Raw genomic sequence first — 20,756 nt, 5'->3', positions numbered from 1 at the left:
GGTTATAGTCCAACAGGTTTATTTGGAAGCACTATCTTTAACAGCACTGCTCCTTTTATCAGGTGGTTGGAAGGAGCAGCGCTAGTAAAGTTAGTGCTTCTAAATAAATCTGTTGGACTTAACCTGGTGTTGTGATTTTTTAACTTTGATCACCCCAGTCCAACACTGCTTCTCCAAATCTAAAGAAATGGTGTAGAAGTTCTGCTGTCCTGGTTTTGTTGTAAACTTAATTTCTAAATTAATGCTATTGCAGAGAAAGATGTAGGATTATCGGCTTCTCCAAGGGGTGATTCATGGTGATTTAAAAAATGTGAGTTATGCAAGAAATATTCTGTTGAGGGAGATCGCCACCATCATTAGCCAAGAGCAGATCAATCTTTTGTCTCTCTCGTGTGGTCTTGGGAGATCTCCATAACTTGTTTTTCTAGTATTTCATGCCTATTTTCCTGCTAAGATACTATTTCAGGCACTGCCAGTATTTGTTCATTTATAGACCAATTCCATTCTCCTCCTCTTGAAATCCATAGTGATACACCTTTTACATGGTACCCAATGTTGGAAAGCAGAAATCCTTGCTGATTTATGCCTTCTCTAGTTTGAGCACCATGGTAAGTTGTTTTCTAGTTGAAATCAGCTCACTTACAACGGACCAGGCATGGGGTCTGAAGATTTCCCAAACTTAAGACCTCCTCTCTTCAAGGTTCATTTGCCACATGACTATTGGCGAATTTTGGATTCTAAGTGACTAAACGACACTACATTATAGTCACATACATATTGAGAAAATATGTCTTTCCCAGGTTGAGTAACGTTTTGAGTGATGGGCAGTATTTTATGCACTGGAACATTCATGGTGAATCTTTATTTCCGTAAAGTTTTGATCTAATGAAAAGGGACTGTATTACCCTTCTTCAGATTCTATGAGAGAACTAAGTAAGTCCTTTGCTTCTTTTCTAAAATAACTTGGTCAAAGCCTGGAAGTAATTTGCCTGGATACATTCCCTCTTTTTGGCAAATGATTTTTCAAAGCTGTTAAGAATAAATGTTATCTAGTGAAAACAAAGTCATAGTTTGCTGTATGGCTCTGTGAACTTTGATGCCCAATTGATTACATTGTGCATGTAGTAATGTCATAACATTGGGGAAATAATTAGGGTGCAGAGCTTAAGTGGACCAGGAATTAAATTGCTTAACAGCGCAGTCATGGGGCAGAGATTTCATTCTTAAAAATGAGAAAGCAGAAAATCTCTCTCGAGCATCACAACATTAAAAATTTTATTCTTATTGAACTAGCCTTGTCATAAGGAAATCTCTTTAGCATTGTTAAAAAATTAAATTCCAGCATTGACAATAATAAATTCAGGAATTACTTCAAAAATTTAAGTTTTGAAAATAATTGAATATAATTTTAAGAACAGCACAGTTAAGGGACTGCTCCATTAACTCTGAATTTTTCAGTTGAACTGAGTTATGCTGGCTCTCTGTGAACATAATGTTACACCACAATGCAATCATTGTACATATTGTAAATGGCACTTTTTTACTGTATAATGCCATGTGGCTGAATAGTTTGGGAAATGGAAATTATGTAATTCTAAACTTGGAATTTACACATTGTTTCCTCTACAGTCTTTTGACACTTTCTGTTGTACCAGGTCTGTGTGGCGCCTGTCTCTAACTGGGTGGGAAAGCTTATTTAATTCAAATCCAAGGGGGATACGTTCCAAGATACCTCATTCTTAGAGGTCATAAAACATGGCTTTCCAAATAGGAGAGATTGAGCACTAATTTTGGCATTACAAGCTCCCAGGCAGCAAGGACTGCTGTGGAGCTTTAACAGTGCGAAAAGCTATGTGGTCCTTTTCTAAATCGCCAAGATTGTCTTTAAAGTGGGTGTAACCTAATTAAATCTGGAGGTTTGAATGCTATGTTGAAAAGCCCTGTGGAGAGGTAGATATGTAAACAATGCAAAAAAGTAAATTTTCTTTAGTTCAGAGTCTAAACTGAACACACTTGCCAACCTACACCCTCAGATCTTTATCCCCTCTTCGCGCAACTCCCTACCTCAACTCTCTCAAGGGAGCTCATCTTCAGCAACATGTTGAGATCCCAGTGGGAATAAGTTTGGGAAGCACTGACACAAATGTTCACAGACTCACATACTTAATATTTTTCTCTACAATTAATACCTGGCTCTACTTCCTACTAGAACCTTTTTTTTAATGACGTTGAGCTCATTTGAAATTTTGCTGTTTTCATCCTAACTTGCATAACCTCCGATTCACCATCACTTTTGCACCCCTGACCTACTGCAATTGATGGTTCGGCAATGTTTTGAATTTAAAACTCTATATCTGTTTTCAAACTCTTCCATGTGCCTCTGTAATCTCCTCCAGCTCTACACTTCTTGAATTCTGGACATTTATGGGTCTCTAATTGTCGTCACTGCATCATTGGTGGCTGTGCCTTCGGTTTCCCAGGGCCTAGCTGAGTCTTTCCCTTTAAAGCTGTCCATGTTCTTACATTTTTTTATATGATGTCATCTTGTTAAACACACTAAAGACTCATTTCAAAAGTAGTTGTGAATCTAGTGTATTGTTAATTACCATTACGTATATATCTTTCATTTAAAACTAAATTTCTAAAAATTGGAAATATATTTGGCCAGAATGGCTTCACACTGCTAATTAGAAACTGGTATATGTTGTGGTCAGAATGATCTTGGAAAGAACAGCATATTCTACTGGTGAAACCCTGTCCTGCCTTCCATCAACCCATGAGGAATCGTGCAACCTCCTTAAATGGCAATGTGTCCGCTGCCTTTGGAATGATGCTTTGGTCTTTGAGATTTGGAATGGGGTGGTGCTGGATGGAGAATTCTGACAGTGGCTGACTCACACCATAGTTTCTGAAGAGTGACACATATGTTGATTTTCTTTTTAAAGATTGAGATATCAAGGCATTTGCATGCCTACTTTGTATTTTCCTTCTAGAATCCACAGAGGATTGTGCAAATTTTGGCAACTGGTTGGTGAAGAATCTGAAGTCTCATGATTGATTTGTTCAGGTGCATCTCATTGACACAGTTTTCCCCAACACCATTTGCTAATGTGGTGTTCTTACCTGGCGTGGCCTACATGAAACTGCAGGTACGCAGCAATGTTGCCAACTCTTCACTTCCCTCTGTAATGGCCTAGTTTGACTCTGTTCCAGGGCAATTCGGAATGGGCATCAAATGCTCACCTTGGCAATGATACCTACATGCCACAAAAAAGATTAAAATAAAATGCTGATTGTTGAGGAAACATCTCTTGAACCACAACTGTGTGAACTGGAACCAAAGAGGAATTCCTGTCTTCTCTAAATTGAGCCAATTCCATTGTTCTTTACCTCACAGAATCTGTGTCATTAAGATGTTTGCACTTTTTGAGGCTTTTACTTTCCAACCGTCTTGAATCCATACTGTTTTTAGGTTTTGTCAAGAGTTGAAAACCAGACTTTAGGATCTGAAAATATCATCCACTTAGACTATTTGAGATTTAAAGTTAAGGAAAATAGATGCTCAGTTAAATTTTCTATTGAAGATGTTAGTGTGAGTGAGGGATATCAAAATGGATCCTGGTGTGCAATGGATGATGATGAGTAATTCAAAATATAGTTCGAGCGGAAATTAGGGCATTACTTTGGGTATGACTAATTCAAATCTGCCCCAAAGGCAAAGCACACGGGTGGTGTGTCCTGATGTGTTCCAGAGCACACTACTTACACTGTACTATATAGAATGTATGTCAAAGGAATCTGCTGCAAGAATGTAAAAAATCCCTGGCCAATACAGGGAAAGCATTGTGCTTGGGAACACTGGCAGCTGGTGTCTACGTGCGTCTGCGTGTGGTAAGCTACTGTGTTCTGGAGACGGTTATGCTTAATCAAGCAATCCAAGACTCCAGTAGATACTAGATAAGAATGATTTGGATCTACATGTATCATAGATGGAGCCAACGTCAGCACTGCCAAGTTTTCAAAGGCTGCCAGGTTTCCTGATTACTTTTGGGAGGAGACAGATTGTCCAACAAACATTAAGCCAAAAGCATCCATTAGACTAAATTGAACCGGGGCTCAAAGGGCTGGACTTCCTGCTCCTTTGTATTTGCCAAAATGAGCTTAATTGCTCTGTATTTAGACCCTCTAAATTCATAATTTTAAATCTTAATTTCAGGTTGTTTTGTTTTGAGTTTTAAAGAATTGAGAATATTTAGCAGTGCAGTACTTGAAGTCGCAGCATTGTTTTCAGCTGTGCAGTACTAACAATGTAATGATAGCTCAACATTTAACATAGGAGTCGTTTTTCAGTGTTATTTTTAAACTTATGAATTTTTGGGCCATGCAAAGTACAGCTCTTTGACCACCCTATTGTGTGTTCTGATAGGACAAAGTGAGGACTGCATATGCTGGAGATCAGAGTTGAAAATGTGTTGCTGGAAAAGCGCAGCAGGTCAGGCAGCATCCAAGGGACCGGAGAATCGACGTTTCGGGCATCAGCCCTTCTTCAGGAATCAGGGATGATGCCCAAAGCGTCGATTCTCCTGTACCTTGGATGCTGCCTGACCTGCTGCGCTCTTCCAACAACACATTTTCTGTTCTGATAGGACCCCAAGCAAGGTTCCCCAATTCTTTATGGTTTTAGACAAGGTAAGCAAACTATTGATCCCTGAGTGAGGAGGGATTATCTGGTTCCTTCTTTTAAACTCCTCTACCTCTTTGGTTGCAAATGGTTACTTTTAGAAAGGATCCCTTCCATTTATGGAAATCATCTTCATGGACCCAAATGAGCTTCTCCTTTTTTAAAAAGGAGCCAGTTTAGCCAGGCTTACTTGAATTAACAAAATTTATTCTTAGAAATAGGAGAAGAGTACAAGAAGATAAATTAAACCAAAACACACATGGATGAGTCTTGATTTGGAGATGCCAGTGTTGGACTGGGGTGTACAAAGTTAAAAATCACACAACACCAGGTTATCGTCCAACAGGTTTAATTGGAAGCACACTAGCTTTCGGAGTGTGCTTCCAATTAAACCTGTTGGACTATAACCTGGTGTTGTGATTTTTAACCATGGATGAGTCTAAGTTGACTCAGTTGCAATTGGGATTCCTGGTAACATAGACATTGGTTGTTAAACAGTCGGTTTCACGATCCTCCGTTTTGCTGATTTAGTTGAGATTCTGCAGTTCTAATTCCTTTTTTTGACCATAATTGAATTCCAGTATTCAGGATGAGTATGTCCTTTTTGTTATAATCTTGTTCCCTGGCTGTTGCTAGCTAACTTCTGACACTTAGTGAGAGATGGTCTTTACCTGCAGCACAGGGGTAACTAGGGATAGTTCTTTGGTTGTGACCGTCACAGTCCATTAACACTTCAGCCTAGACTGATATGCATGAGCGCCTAATGTCACACTGGAATGTTCTAGTAGTTGAAATGGGTTTTTTCACCCCAGTGTGTTTGTGTTTCATTTTGAAGAATATATAATGTATTTGCAGTTTGCAATGTACTATTCAGGGGGTAGCATGGTGGCTTAGTGGTTAGCACTGTTGCATCATTGTGCCAGGGACCCAGGTTTGATTCCAGCCTTGGGCGACTGTGTGGAGTTTGCACATTCTCCCCATGTCAGCGTGGGTTTCCTCCGGCTGCTCCAGTTCCCCCCTACATTCCAAAGATGTGCAGGTTAGGTGAATTGGCCATGTGAACTTGCCCATAGTGTTCAGAGATGTGTAGGTTAGATGCATTAGTCATGGGTAAGTGTTGAGGAATGAGTCTGGGTGGGTTAGTCTTCGGAGGGTCAGTGTGGACTTGTTGGGCTGGAGGGCCTGAAGGGATTCTATGAGCAGGTCATCAACATCTTTTATTAGCCACAAAAGATCATAGCCCAGTCTGCTTGACTTGCCTCTTTCCCCACCCTACTTTCCTCCACCCTAACTTTACAGGGCTGTAATTTTGCTTCTCCTTCTCGGCTGTAGGTGTGACATTCTGTGATAGTTTCTCCTTCCAGCTGGCCACGTAGTCTACATCAGTCACTCTTAGTTGCTTCAACCCTCTTTTTTTTTTTTAAAAAAAAGTACTTTTTTTTTTTTCAAGTATCATTCCAAAATGCCCAAAGTACTTTAGGGTTCTGCCCCATGTAGTGACAAGTATGTATTGCATAAGGAGGATCCAGTGGACTATTATCCACCATTGTCTGTTTGTTGATGAACCCACCTGACTGTTTCTTTGAAAAATTCCAGGTTCTATAAGACCAAGCAGTTTGTTCTGTTCTCCGTGTTTCTTGCTAATTATTTGGAGAGATGTTTTAGAAACTGCTACCAATTTGACCGAAGGTGAGAAATTTTCCATATAAAATTTTTTGGGTAGGCAACAAATAGGGGACCATCTAATTCCTGTCTATGAACTGGAGTTGAGTTTCTTTGGTCCAAATCTATTTTGCATTATTCATCCCAGACCACTCATGTGGCTGGTAAGGTGTTAATGATTTATTTAATTGCTATTATAGTGGCATTCAAATCTATTGTTATTTGGTGTCCACTTATGAAAGGATTGCTGAGCCACGTTCAAACATGGGATTATTGACTCCTTTTTCCCTGCCATTCACAGCGTTATGAACACAGTGTAATCAAAACACTTTATCATTGTCAGAATTGCATTTTGTCATTTAACATGGGCAATGTTTTGAACTCAGAAGCTTTCTTCGCTGTAAAATGTAGTGCTGTGTGATTACTCGTCAAAATCCCTATTTGATTTTCAGTAGAACCCTTCTTTCTTTTGAAGACTGTATTTAAGTAGGTTTAAGTTTAGTTATGCAATTGAAAACTTATTTAAGCCAATTATGAAGTATTTTGCTTTCTTAATTGTGCCTTTACTTTATAACCTATTCTATTATTCTTATAAATAATCTTTTTTTGTTGGGGAAAGCCCTTTTTGATCATTAGAGAATTTTGCTTCCACTGAAAGAATGCAGAAATTGATGCCATCTAGTTTTTCTAGTTCAATATTTGTCCATGTGACCTCTTGTATTCTAATGACAGATGACTGGTAAGGTCCCAAGTAACAGGTGATTGGCAATGCCACCAGCTACTGCAGAGCTACATTCAGCTGGTAGGTGACAGGCAAGTTCATGTGACTAGAAAACACCTGCCACATCTCCATAAACTTCACAAAATATATTCACCAGTTTAACTCATTTGCTATCCACTAGTTTTTTGTTTTCTGGGCACAGGAAAGACTTAGAATTATTCAACGCAGCACTCTGACACTCGAAGGGGGGGTGTGGGTGGTGTGGGGTGTGGGGAGGGGTGGGAGAAGTAAAGCTTGCATAACAAAGATACTTTCCTGAAAACTTGTTTGTGACTGAGTCTATATATAAACAGTGAAATATTCACCATAGGCTAGAAAAGTAACACTAAGCTTTGATTTTAAAGCTAGTCATTTATATTTTTTCTGTAAAATTGTGTGGGTAGTAATGTGAGTGAACAGAAACCGGCTTCCATAATCCCAAATTAAATTAGTCCCACCTGCTTGCTCCTGGTCTATATCCCTCCAAACATTTGTCATTCATGTACTTATCAAAGTGTCTTTTAAATGCTGTAACTGCATCTGCATCCACCGTTTCATCAGAAGATTCATTCCACACATGAAACACTCTGTTATTAACCCAGAAAGAGTCTTTAAGTCTTTCTCCTCTCACCTTGGAGATATGCTTCTGGTCTTGAAATCCCCCAGCCTAGGGAAAAGCCACCTGCCATTCACCTTATCTATGACCTTAAGATTTTACAAACCTCTATAAGGTCAGCCCTCAACTTCCTACACTCCAGTGAAAAATATCCCAGCCTATCCAGCCTCTCCTTATAACTCAAATCCTCTGTTCCCAGCAACAGCCTGCTAAATCTTTTCTAAATGCTCTCCAGCTTCATATCCTTCCTATAAACAGGGCAACTAGAACTGGACACAGTACTCCAGAAGAGGTGTCACAAATATACTGTACAACCTCAACATGATGTCCCAACTCCTATACTCAAAGGCCTGAGCAATGAAGGCAAGTGTGCTAAATGTTTTAATTGCCCTGCCTATGTGTGACACGTTCTTCAAAGAATCTTGTACCTGAAACCTGAGGTGTCTCTGTTTTACAACACTACCCAAAACCCTACATTTAATTGTATAGGTCTAGCCCTTGTTTGTTTTACCAATCTTACCTGGAGCTCTGTAGGTCCAGGCTTCAACTTTGTGATCTGATCTTATGACTGACTGACTCCTTTCGCACCCGTTCAGTACCTATATAAAAAATGATTGGTGTATTTCCCTTTCTCCACAAGTGGGGAAGAAAAGGACTTGTAATAAATAATGTGTAAGATTAAAAAGGCTGGTTTAAAATCTGCTGATTTAATTTGTATGTGGATATGTCCCTAATAGGATTGAAGTAGATTGTCTTGTTATACTGTTTAAAGCATTACATCTTGAATCGCAAGATCTAAATAATAGAAAATTGGTAAAACAAAACATGCTGAGGAAGTGGAGGTGTTGTTTGCCATTGTGAAGCCTCTTTGACTGTCAGCTACAGTCCTCCCTTAACTGATTGATTTAATTACTGCTCCTGCATATTGAACACCACTTGGAAGTAACATTGGGGACAGTAAGTGTGCAGAACTAGAGAACCAGTGAGCAGTTTCATAAACAATCACTAACAGTGGCTCAGTAGCATGGATACTGACCAAGTCTTCAAGGACCTATCTCCTCCTGGGCAACAGGTGGTGAGAGTGGGGAAAAAATATCTAATTGATTTTATCCTTGCCAATCGACATTTGCAGATGCATCTGTCCATAATAGTAATACTACAAATGCCCATTGCACAGTCTAACCTGTATGGCAATATTCAGAATAGATGTATCACCTTAAACTGAACATCAATGAGGGCTTAGGGACTATTGTCAGCAATATTGTATTCATCATCATTATCTGTAACCTCCCAGAGCCCACATCTCCTGTCATTTACCATTTGAGTCAGGGGACCAGCTTTGGTCGAGGAGTATAGGAGATCATGATAGGAGCAGTGTAAGGCATGGCCTTTTTTAAAAATAAAAGCCAGTCTGGTGAAGCTACAGCACTGGACAACTTTCTTTTTAAATAATAGAATCCGTGTGCTATAAATTGTGCAAAGCAGTCAATGGACCTACTGCATTAAATCTGGATAGTACTGTCTCATTCAGCTGTGAATGATAGTGTCAGTTGCAAAATAAGGTAAGGAAGAGGTTAGATGAGCATTCCCATCCTCTGGTGTCAAAGTACAATATAAGTGAAGAAGACCAGACAAAGGCACTTTTAACCAAGTTTAGCCTGGAAAAATAAGGCCAGCATGTGATACAAACAAAAGGACCTGTGGGTTTTTCTAAGCCGCAAATTATCTGGACCTGGAGCAATGTTGCCTTTGCTTCATTGCTGTGTCAAAATCCTAGACCTCTTGCCCTAATAGCACTGTGGCTATACCTACAGCATGCCAGAGGTTCCAGAAGGTGGCTTATTGGTTGAGGAATATAGTGCATCATGATAGCAGCATCAGGCATGGCTGTTAAAAAGCCTTTTCAAGGGTATTGGGGATCATTAATAAGTACTGTCCTCAACAGCGTTCAGATTAATTGGTCTCATGTTGTCATGGAAGATGCAGCAGGTGTTGGCAGTCTCCATGGCTCTATCCTCCATTGAAGAATCAGCAACACATGGCTGAGTTTCTTGTGCCTACATAGAACAAGGTAATGTATGTTGATAGGTGGCTCTACCATGCACAAATTCATCACATTGTGAGCCTAACTGGTGAGCTTATAATGGCTTGTGGTGTAATTCTTAACACAGTCAGAATGATTTCGTAAACCTGGTCCAATAGCAGGATCACATCTAATGTGGAGATGGTATTTTGAGCTTTGTATGCATTAGTTGACTGAGCACAATCAGCATACTGTCTGCTTGAAACCCTCAGGATCCTGTATCCAATATTAGATGTCCAAAAGGATCCAGTACAGGGCCTAGTTCTACGTAAACAAAATAAGTATATCCATATTTTTAATTGACTAAAGGATTATGGAAATGGTCAATCACAGTTCCATGTCCCCATGACAGAACTCCTGTCCAATCAGAGTCCACCTGCCTGGTCAGAGTATTTTTTCCAGATTCTAGATTAGAGTGGTGCTGGAAAAGCACAGCAGTTCAGGCAGCATCAGAGGAGCAGGAGGATCTTTTCTCTGATAACTGAGATGACTGATTCCAACATGGAGGAGCAGAGGAGCTGTTAACCAATCAGCACCCTCTTCTCATACTGTATAAATTTCTGCTCTCTCTTTTTCTAAGTTTGGTTTCTTGCATGTCAGTCTTTTTTTCCATCTTGTATTCATACTTTGACTTTGTCTCTTTTTAGTAATGTTTATACTTTCTACCGTTAAGCAGCATTCGGTAGAAATGACGAAATATAGAAACTGTATTCTCTTTTTACAAAGTAGAAGTACACAGGGACAAACAATTGCTTGATATTCAAATTTGAGGCAGACCAGGAAGCCCAAATTTTGATATTGCTTTCAGATTCCAGTTAGTAATTAGTCTCAGAGCAGTTTTTTTTTAAAAACGTGACTTAATTGGGATACCCAGGTTGACACTGAAACTCTGCATGCCCACCATTCACAAAGATAAAATGGCTTTGGACATTAATGTACAGAAATGCTTGGGCTGCACAATTCATGCTTTTGCTGTATGTGTTCTATTATAATAACATGCTTTGAAATTCAAAATAAGTCCTCTTGATCCACCTTTGCCAAGTTGTGTTTTGTTTGGAAATGTGTGCATTTCTGTTTTAGTGATAAAACAACTTGCACACCTAATGACTGGATTGGAAATTTGTTTTTTTTTGTTTCCAGTGTGCACTGCCATAATTTATTGCTGGACTATATGCAACAAATGTTGATTTCCTATCTTTGTCTCTTCCTCAGAAATTGAAGCAAAGGATGCTTGTGACTGGTTGAAAGCTGCTGGATTTCCACAGTACTCCCAGCTATTTGAAGGTAAGCTATTTGATTTTTAAGTTTCCTATTCTTAGATAATTGTCAATAGGCTCTGGGATCTCTGTGTCTGGGGTTGTGACCATTTTCCTCCATTTATGTTTCAGTTCACACAAGGATCTGTTTTGGGACCTCTGCTGTTTGTCATTTTAATAAATGGCTTAGACACAGGCATAGGTGGATGGGTTAGTAAGTTTGCAGATGACACTAAAGTCGGAGTGGTGGACAGTGTGGAAGAATGTTGCAGGTTGCGGGGGATGTTGATAAAATGCAGAATTGGGCTGAGAAGTGGCAAATGGAGATAAATGTGAGGTGTTTCTCTTTGGGAAGAATAACAGGGAAGGCAGAATACCGGGTCAATGGAAAGATTCTTGGTAGCGTGGATGTGCAGAGGGATCTTGGAATCCATATAGATGCCTGAAAGTTGGCACCCAGGTGGATAGTGCTGTTCAGAAGGCATATGGTGTGTTAGGTTTTATTGGTAGAGGGATTGAGTTCTGGAGCTGTAATGTCATGCTGCAACTATTCAGAATGCTAGTGCAGCTGCACTTGGAATATTGTGTACAGTTCTGGTCGCTTTGTTACAGGAAGGCTGTGAAAGCATTGGAAACGGTGCAGAGGAGATTTGCCTGGTCTGGAGGGAAGATCTTTTGAGGAAAGGCTGAGAGACTGGAGTCTGTTCTCATTAGAGAGAAGGTGGCCAAGAGGGGATTTGATAGAGACATACAAGATGATCGGAGGATTAGATAGTGTAGACAGTGAAAGCCCTTTTTTTTCCCTAAAGATGATAACGTCAGCTTGTACGAAGGAGCATAGTTACAAATTGAGGGTGATCGATTTAAGACAAATGTCAGAGGCAGGTTCTTTACTCAGTGGTAAAGGTGTGGAATACAATGTAGTTAATTCAGCCACGTTAGGGAGATTTAAACAATCCTTGGATAAGCACATGGATGATTTTGGGATAGTGTAGGGGGATGGGCTTAAATTAGCTCTCACAGGTTGGCGTAACATTGAGGGCCAAAGGGCCTGCTCTGTTCTGTGTTCTACAACTGACACCGAAATCTACTAAATTGTCAGAGTAGTCCTGTTACTGTAATATCAGCCCTAAATGGCTATAATAAGCACTTGCAAAAGCAAATTAGTTATGCTATTTCAGCACTATTATTTCTCACTCTACTGTCTAAAGGTTTGAGTACACATGGAGGATAAAGTAACCTAAAATGAAATTACAAGTTTCGTTGAACATTTCCTTATTCTGATCACTATCCATTATGGACTCATGACTAGATGCTAAAACTCCTCTGGAGCAAATTGTGGCTTCAAAGCCTCGAAGTGATTTATCATAACGTTTCTTTGATATGAGAACTTCACAGAATTTAACCACTCCCATTTCATTCTTCACAGCCTCCCTGTTTCCTATTGATATTGAAGTTGTGAAAAATGATCATGAGTTTTTAGACCAGGATGCCACAGAGTCTTTGTGCAGGTAGGATCTTGTTCTAGAAATGTAAATCTGTGTAGACAAAGCCATTATACTTGTGCAACAAGTCCGTATGGAGCATGGCAATGAGCTTAATAAAAGTGGGCTATTTTGAGGTTAATTTCCTTTCTCCCTACACACATGCAGGGAGTGATCCAAGCTTGCCCATTTAGGAATTATTGATTTTCTCCAACAGAGGGGTATGGATTTGGGCATTGGGAGGATGTGTTTTTGCTGTTCTACATGCAGACTGGGCAAGCTTATGAAAAAATTATTTCAAGATATGCAATTTAAATTTACTAGATTAGATTAGATAAGATTACTTCGAGTGGAAACAGGCCCTTCGGCCCAACAAGTCCACACCGACCCGCCGAAGCGCACCCACCCATACCCCTTCCCCTACATTTACCCCTACATCTAACACTATGGGCAATTTAGCGTGGCCAATTCACCTAACCTGCACATTTTTGGATTGTGGGACGAAGTGGCAAATGGAGATAAAGTTGCACCTTAGGCCCCGTTTAAACCTTTTCTCCTCTCAGCTTAAACCTATACCCTCATTTTTTGGACTCCCCTACCTTTTTGGGAAAAGACCTTGGCTATTCACCTTATTTATGTCTTTAATAATTTTTATAAACCTCCATAATGTCACCCCTCGGCCTCTTATGTTCCAACAAAAAAAGCCTAAGCTATCCAGCCTCAAACCCTCCAGTCTCCATAGCATCCTTGTAAATCTTTTCTACAGCTTTCCAGTTTAATAACATCCTTCCTGGAGCAGGGCAACCAGAATTGTATACAGTACTGCAAATGTAGCCTCACCACTCTTGTACAGCTGCAATATGACGTCCCAACTTCTACACTCAATGCACTGACCAATCAAGGTAAATGTGCCACATGCTGCCTTTACCACCCTGTCTACGTATGGCTCCACTTTCCAGGAGCTATTTACCTGCACCCTCTGCTTTCTTTGTTCAACAACAATCTCTAGGACCCTACCACTAACTGTAAAAGTCCTGTCCTGGTTTGTCTAACCAAAATGTAACATCTTGCATTTATTGAAATTAAATTCCATCTGCCACTCCTCGGCCCATTGGCCTAGCTGATCAACATCTCGTACTCTTAGATAACCTTCACTGTCCATTATACTACCAATTTTGGTGTCATCTGCAAAATTACTAAGCAAGCCTCCTATATTCTCATCCGGTTAGCACTGCTGCCTCACAGCACCAGGGTTCCAGGTTCAATTCCAGCCTCTGGTGACTGTCTGTTTGGAGTTTGCACATTCTCCCTGTGTCAGCGTGGATTTCCTCCAGGTGCTCCGGTTTCCTCCCACAGTCCAAAGATGTGTAGGTCAGGTGAGTTGGCAATGCTAAATTGCCCATAGTGCTAGGTGCATTAGTCAGAGGGAGATGGGTCTGGGTGGGTTACTCTTCGGAGGGTCGGTGTGGATTTGTTGGGCCAAAGGGCCTGTTTCCACCCTGTAGGGAATCTAATCTAGATCTAAAAATATAAATGACAAATAACAGTGGACCCAGCACTGATCCTTGGGTCACATGCCTCCAGTCTGAACAACAGCCTTCTTCCACCACCCTCTGTCTCCCAGCATCAAGCCAATTTTATATCCATTTGTATCCTGGGAGAGCTAGCCCATGAGATCTAACCTTACTATCCAATTACTGTGCAAAACCTTGTTGAAGGCCTTGTTGAAGTCCATCCAGACAACGTCAAAGCCATGCTGAATGTTCCTAATCAGCCTTTGCCTTTCTGAATGCACATAAATCCTTTCTCTCAGAATTCTGTCCAACAGCTTACCCACCAGTGATGTCAGATTCACTGATCTATAATTCCCTGGCTTTTCCTTACAGCCTTTTGTAAATAATAGCACAACATTATCCACCCTCCAGTCTTTCAGCACCTTGCTTGTGGCTGTCAATAATTCAAATTTTGAACAATTAATCTGCACAGCCTTGTTTCTGTGTGGATTTGCATAAACTCTGCTATATTTTCCTCTGTTTTGCTGAGTTGCAAGATTTTTGTATGAGCGTCATAATTTTGTTTATCCCGAAAGGAGACATGCTGGGATAGGTCAGGTTTTCTACATTTGAGTGAACTGAATAGCTTTCCTCATCCACATTCATCATTCAGTCCATAACTTATCCAATGGTCATAAACACAAAAACTGCTGGTGAAATTAGTGACTCTGGCAACAACTGTGGAGAAAAAAGCAGGATTAACGTATTGAATCCAATACAACCCTCCTTCAGAATTTCAGCTCTATAAGGTTAACTCCATGTCTCCCTGCAGAAACTGCCAGAACCACTGCTTCTCCAGCGTTTTGCCATCTTTTCAGGTTTCCAACATCCACTGATTTGTTTTTGTTTCTAAGTAACCTTGGCAGATCAATATAAGTTAGTTAATTACAATTACCTGAGATGTGTATTTGTGTCAAAATGCTATGGAGATTGGGAGAGGGCGGGGGAAAGAGAGAAGTTGTTGTTAAATGTTATTGGCTGTTATCATATTCAGTACAGGTATGAGGAGATTACAAATTTTAATGCTATATAATTTTTTTAAAAAGTTAACACGCAAGCTCTTAAAATAGCATGCCATGTGAATTTTGACACTGTAGCCACACACTTGCTGGTCTAATACCTAATTAAATCTGAAAACTGAAGAAACTACAGTCTTTTCTGAAGTTCAGACATCTCCGTTTAATGATGGACCAAAAATCCTATAGACAATATAGTTTTGCAATATTGTAATGAACCAGAGAGGTGTTAGAAGAAAGTGGAGTGAATCCCATGAACCATTCATTGTATTGTGTAGATCCCTCATCCAGACACTGACATGGGCTGTCTCAAACTCTCATGGTGCGAAAAACTATACAACAGGATGCTTATTGGTTTAGTATATCACATTATTTGGAAAAGGATTCTCAATTTCACATGGGTGAATCAGTTATGTTATTTTCTGCTTTAAAACCAGAAAAAGCAGCAGTGTAGATGAATGCCAATTGAAAGCTATCCAACCACGTGCAGGACAGGTATGCACCCAGGATAATTAAAAAAAATTGTACCTTTTAACAGTGGGAACTAGACTGGTGTCTGTAATTTCAAACTCGCCTTGAAAGCCAAACTTCTGCTAACTCGACTATAAGAAGCCACATGGTGTAATGAGAATCAACTGCTTCACTATAGCTAAAACAAAAACTTCTGTAAGAAAGAGACTGAAGTAACTCCAATATGTTTTATTTTTCACCTCTATCTAATTTTGTGTGTGATGGTCTGTGTGAATCAAGTGAGGGGTACGTCATATTCTTTTAAACCTCTGGAGAAAATGTAGCATAATAAATACCCTCTTTATTTTAAAATTCAATATAACTTGTTGCTGGTAACAAATAGATTGGAACAATTGCACTGACAAAAAAAATGCACACCTTGCACAATTTTTTTGATCACTAAGTGTTTGTTTTTTTTTAAAAAGAAGCACACATTCTGTCTGTGACACTCTTAATTTGGATACTTATTTCTTCCAGGCGATTGAAAACACTGAACAAATGTGCAATGATGAAATTGGAAATTGGTAGAGAGAGAAGAAAGGTGAGTTCAATTTATTGGCACTTTACTTTTCACCATTGGATTGGAGTTTAAAATACAGAATTCAATTTCTTAATATGCGTGGTCTGTTTGAGAAAGTAAAGCTGTTGAAGGTTCAAGAATGTATCATTGATTTATCAATACATTTGTAAGCTGAAATAGTTTGCCATTGAGTTCCCAATTTGAATCAGACTTTTCAGAGGAAGGAAGATCAGAAGGTGAAATAACATCATACTTCTATATTTCAAAAGAAGTACATCATTGACCTGGCCAAAGTTCATAGGTTATTCTTGCGAACAGAGAATGGGTGCTTGGGGGCGGGGGGGAAGCGGAATGATTGGAAAAGAAAGGAAATGCATTTTACTTCGTAAGCAAATGTACAAATCTGATGTTGTTCTACTTTGAAGATTCAAACTTGATTAATTCAAGAATGAACATTTAAAACATTTCCAATAATCAGTGAAATTGTACAATGGTAGGGATGCCAGAAAACTCTCCTTGCACAAAATTCTTATTCATGTTCATTTTCTTAACATTTTGGTTAAATTATTTGTGCGTTTTCACTTATTCAGAACTAATATTAAGAACTACTACCAAATTATTGCATTACAGGTATCAAAAATAGATGTTTTTAGTAATAGAAGTTAATATTGCTAAATTGCACAGTAACAATTACTGACCCTTTTTCCTGCAGCTTCCTAAATAGAAAGAACATTCTTTGGAGCATAAAACCCTGTTTGTTCAATTTTAACACCTCTGCTGTGTATTTGGCTTTTTGGTTTTTGCAAACATTAGAGAAACACCTACAAATTTCCCCAAATACATATGAAGCTGTGAATTTTACTTGATAGAGGTTTATAAGATGATCAGAGGAATAGATAGAGTAGACAGTCAGAGACTTTTTTCCCCGGTACAACAGAGTGTTACAAGGGGACATAAATTTAAGGTGAAGGGTGGAAGGTATAGGGGGATGTCAGGGGTAGGTTCTTTACCCAGAGAGTGGTGGGGGCATGGAATGCGCTGCCTGTGGGAGCGGCAGAGTCAGAATCATTGGTGACCTTTAAGAGGCAATTGGATAGGTACATGGATGGGTGCTTAAGCTAGGACAAATGTTCGGCACAACATCATGGGCCAAAGGGCCTGTTCTGTGCTGTATTGTTCTATGTTCTATGATAGTTGTGTACAGGTAAGTTGAAAGTAATAAATGTTCCTTTTTCAATACATGGACAAATTAGGCTTGCCAATATAATTGATCTCCAAGTAAGAACAATTTACTTGCAAGCAAAATGCACCCTAACTGCAAATCAATTTGCTTTTAATGAAACCATCAATGTACCTTCAGTGATTTCCCTCTGGTAAGTCTGTCCTTCCTTTTTTTTTTGAGGTGTTCTGAAAAAACTCTGCAAAGGCATGATTAAATATTCATTTTTTTTGTGATCTACTAATCCTGTAACATTTTTGCAAGGATCTAAGTAAAACTAATACTAAATAAGTATTTAAAATGTATGTACGTTACTACAGAAGATGGTTGAGAAAATCCCTTAATCTCACAACTGGAGTAGTAGTTAAGAAGTGATTAGCTATATATTCCTCATTGTACATGGCTTATTGAAGATACTGATCCATTCCAACCTGTCTGGATTTGTGAAATATTGTACTCTATATAGGTTGAGCTCTAAATCCATTTGCACCAGTTACATTACCATGGTTGATTTACTTCTAATTTTATAATGCTCACCTCCCATTTCCAAAAGCCATGCTTTCATTATTCAAGTGGTCCAACCCTGTCATTGGCCGCCTCCTTACCTCCGCACTGTGAATGTCGCAACTCATCTAAGAAGTCACAAACCATTTTTGCCAGCTTTATAACGTTGTACTTCATCCTCACTTCTTCTGCCTTGTTCTGGTAGTTGATGTCTCAGCTTATTGATTTCAGAATTCTTCTTGTTTCAAATTTCTCCACGACATCACCTTGCCTCATACTAGCCTGCTTTGTCCATTCCATTAACACAATTTCTTATCATTCACCACTCTTCCTTTTTCACCACCAGCAGCTGAGATTTGCCACTACTCCTCACTCTGGCAAACACTACTCAGTCCTATCCATTTTTCTTTTCTCTATCTCTCTCCCTCTTTAACCCTCAAACCCCAGTTCACCCCAACCCTCTCTCGCATTGTTCTCTTCCTTTCTTTTTCTCTCATGCTCGCTCTCTTGTGCACTTTTTTTTTCTCATTTTTCTTGCTCTCTCTCCCTCCCTCTCTACCTTGTATACTGTCTTTTTCTCTATTGCACTCTTTTTTTTTCTCTTCTTCTTTCCTTCTTCCCATCATTTTCCAAACCATTCTTTACAGCCATGCTGTATAAATGGCATTCTAGCCCCTCCCATTTCTCTCCTTGACACTGCATATGCTCCTTGTTTGAAAGTGTCCAAGTTTACAAACAATATATTGTTGATTTTGATCATAAACAAAATTCTGTTTGAGTTTCCTCAAACACAAAAGCTTGAGTAAAGTTTGCCATTCACTGTCAGACTTGATTGTGACTTGATGCCTGAATACCAAAAAAAAAAGTTCACTACCAAAGATTCATGCCCCATCAGTGATGGTGATATCTGTTCATCAGTGTTTGCAATCAATCAGTGCTTATGTTTATCTTCTGTTTTCAGAGCGATGATTCTGAAGATGAAGATCCTTGTGCCATCAGTAGCAAATGGACTTTTCAAAGGCACAGCAAGCAGTGGTCTCGTGTCGAGGCATTAGAACTTTTCCATCCGGAAAATCTTTGCTTACCCAGTAGCCCATGTTTGAAGACCGTTGACTGTGATGATATATTCCCAGAGCTGGAAGAGAAGCAGGAAGTTTCATCCGTTCACAGCAGCAGTAGCAGCAGTGCGGGCAGTGATAGTATCAGCTTGCCAAAAAGTTCTGAAATGCACATTACAGATTTTGAGACGAGTCGAAGTTCCTCAAGATGTTCCTCAATTAAGTTGCCGTCTGCGGACACCTCCTTCAGTGGCCCACCATCTCCAAGTGAGCTCTCCAGTTTTGGAACTGATGAAAAGGTCACTCAAAAGTTCTCAAAGACCAGGGGAAAGGGTTTGTTAAAGAAAATGGAAAGGCTTCGATTAAGAAGTTCTAGTCAGAAAAGGAACAATCAACAAAAATGTAGGCCATTTATCAGTGCGCCTGTACTTCAAGAAGGATTTGATGAAGAAAAGATGAGAAATCTCAATTGTGTTGACGTTGCTGAACTTGATGAGACCTTTCTGAGACAGAACCCGTCCTACTCCTCCCAAACCTGCAGTAGTAGCAGTCAGTCCGAGAACAGTAGTACAGTAAGCACACCAAGCCCTGTCCTTCGAACACGGAGTCAAACCTTAAGTCGAAATCGAGATGGGATGTATATGGGAAGTTTTGATTCAGCACAACCACCCTGCAGGAGTATTAGCCAACAGAACTTTATAAATGAGAAGTGCCAGCATGACCATCTTCTTTTTCAGATTCCGCAAGGCCACAAACCAGGAACATTTCCAAAAGCACTTCAGCATGGTATTGTCTCACCAATAGACACTTCAGTAAACTGGAGAACTGGCAGTTTCCATGGTTATCGTCGAAGTAGATTTGGCAGAGACAGTAGGGTAAGCAGTTCAAAGGAGATTGACTGTAGGCATGACTCCCATGATGACTTAGATAATCGCATGAGTATATATGATAACATTCCAGGGGCCCTTGTTCACCTGAACAATGGAGAGGTAGCAGATGCAGCTGATGATGACGTGTTTGCAGAACTGGATGATGTCATGGAGCATGTGAATGGACTTCAAAGACTCGTGAACAAATGGTCAGAAAAGTTTTCTGATGAAGGAGAATCTGATTCTGCAAATGACTCAGCATCTCCTTATCCATCCTCTCCGAAGGACATTCATTTGGAGATAGAAAAACATCTTGGGTGTGTTAATGAGGAAACGCAAGCTAGTAACTTGGATGTTACAGAAAAGTCTGTCAGTGATTTGGACCAGTCAGTTATGCACTACAAGAGGGACTCTGGAGTTGGCTCATCGTTGACGCACAGTAACAGGTATTGGCTACTGATCTTTTTCTTTGATGTAGAACTGCACGGGCTAGAGGTTTTTACGTTTATATTTGCAATATTATAGGAAGTATTTGGTGTAACCATCATCTATTGTGTTAAATGAATCAATTACTGTGATCACTTTCAAAAACATGTGCTGTTGAACGTTTGTAGTCTGTGATCAGCTGTTAGCCAATGCACACTACATATGCAAATAAAATAGTTTATATTATGAATTGTACCATATGCCTTATCTAAAATAAGGCTCTTAATTACACTTAACTTTTCTAATTCCCATTTATATTCCCAGATTAAATATTGAGAACTACTGTCATGATATGATATTACAGTCATGTGCCTTTTTTAAATATAATCAAACAAAGTGACTTGGGTTAGTGCAAATGCAAATAATATAATCAACTCAAGTTCCCATGGGTAACAACACTTCGGAACCTTTACTCTTCGAAGTATATTGGAAGTGCAAAATCTATTTTTTATAAAACATTAATTATTTTAACTGATTAT

At 39.5% G+C, this 20,756-nt stretch overlaps 1 protein-coding gene across 4 annotated transcripts in view; it reads left to right on the top strand.

Moving 5' to 3' along the window:
• The window catches only part of LOC140491970 (rho GTPase-activating protein 7), a 186,437-nt gene that overhangs the window by 132,247 nt on the left and 33,434 nt on the right, over positions 1-20,756 (top strand). For 2 of the 4 annotated variants that reach the window (XM_072590511.1, XM_072590512.1), the window contains exons 2-5: positions 11,015-11,086; positions 12,488-12,569; positions 16,099-16,162; positions 18,826-20,237. In XM_072590511.1, coding sequence (XP_072446612.1) covers positions 11,015-11,086; positions 12,488-12,569; positions 16,099-16,162; positions 18,826-20,237 — 1,630 coding nt within the window. The remainder of the gene's footprint in view (positions 1-11,014; positions 11,087-12,487; positions 12,570-16,098; positions 16,163-18,825; positions 20,238-20,756) is intronic. The other 2 variants (XM_072590514.1, XM_072590513.1) reach the window with 1 other exon arrangement.

Source organism: Chiloscyllium punctatum, chromosome 20 (genome assembly GCF_047496795.1).
Source record: "Chiloscyllium punctatum isolate Juve2018m chromosome 20, sChiPun1.3, whole genome shotgun sequence".
Lineage (NCBI taxonomy): Eukaryota > Metazoa > Chordata > Chondrichthyes > Orectolobiformes > Hemiscylliidae > Chiloscyllium > Chiloscyllium punctatum.
The sequence above is the reverse complement of the archived record's forward strand: the minus strand, read 5'-3'. Positions and strand labels throughout refer to the sequence as shown.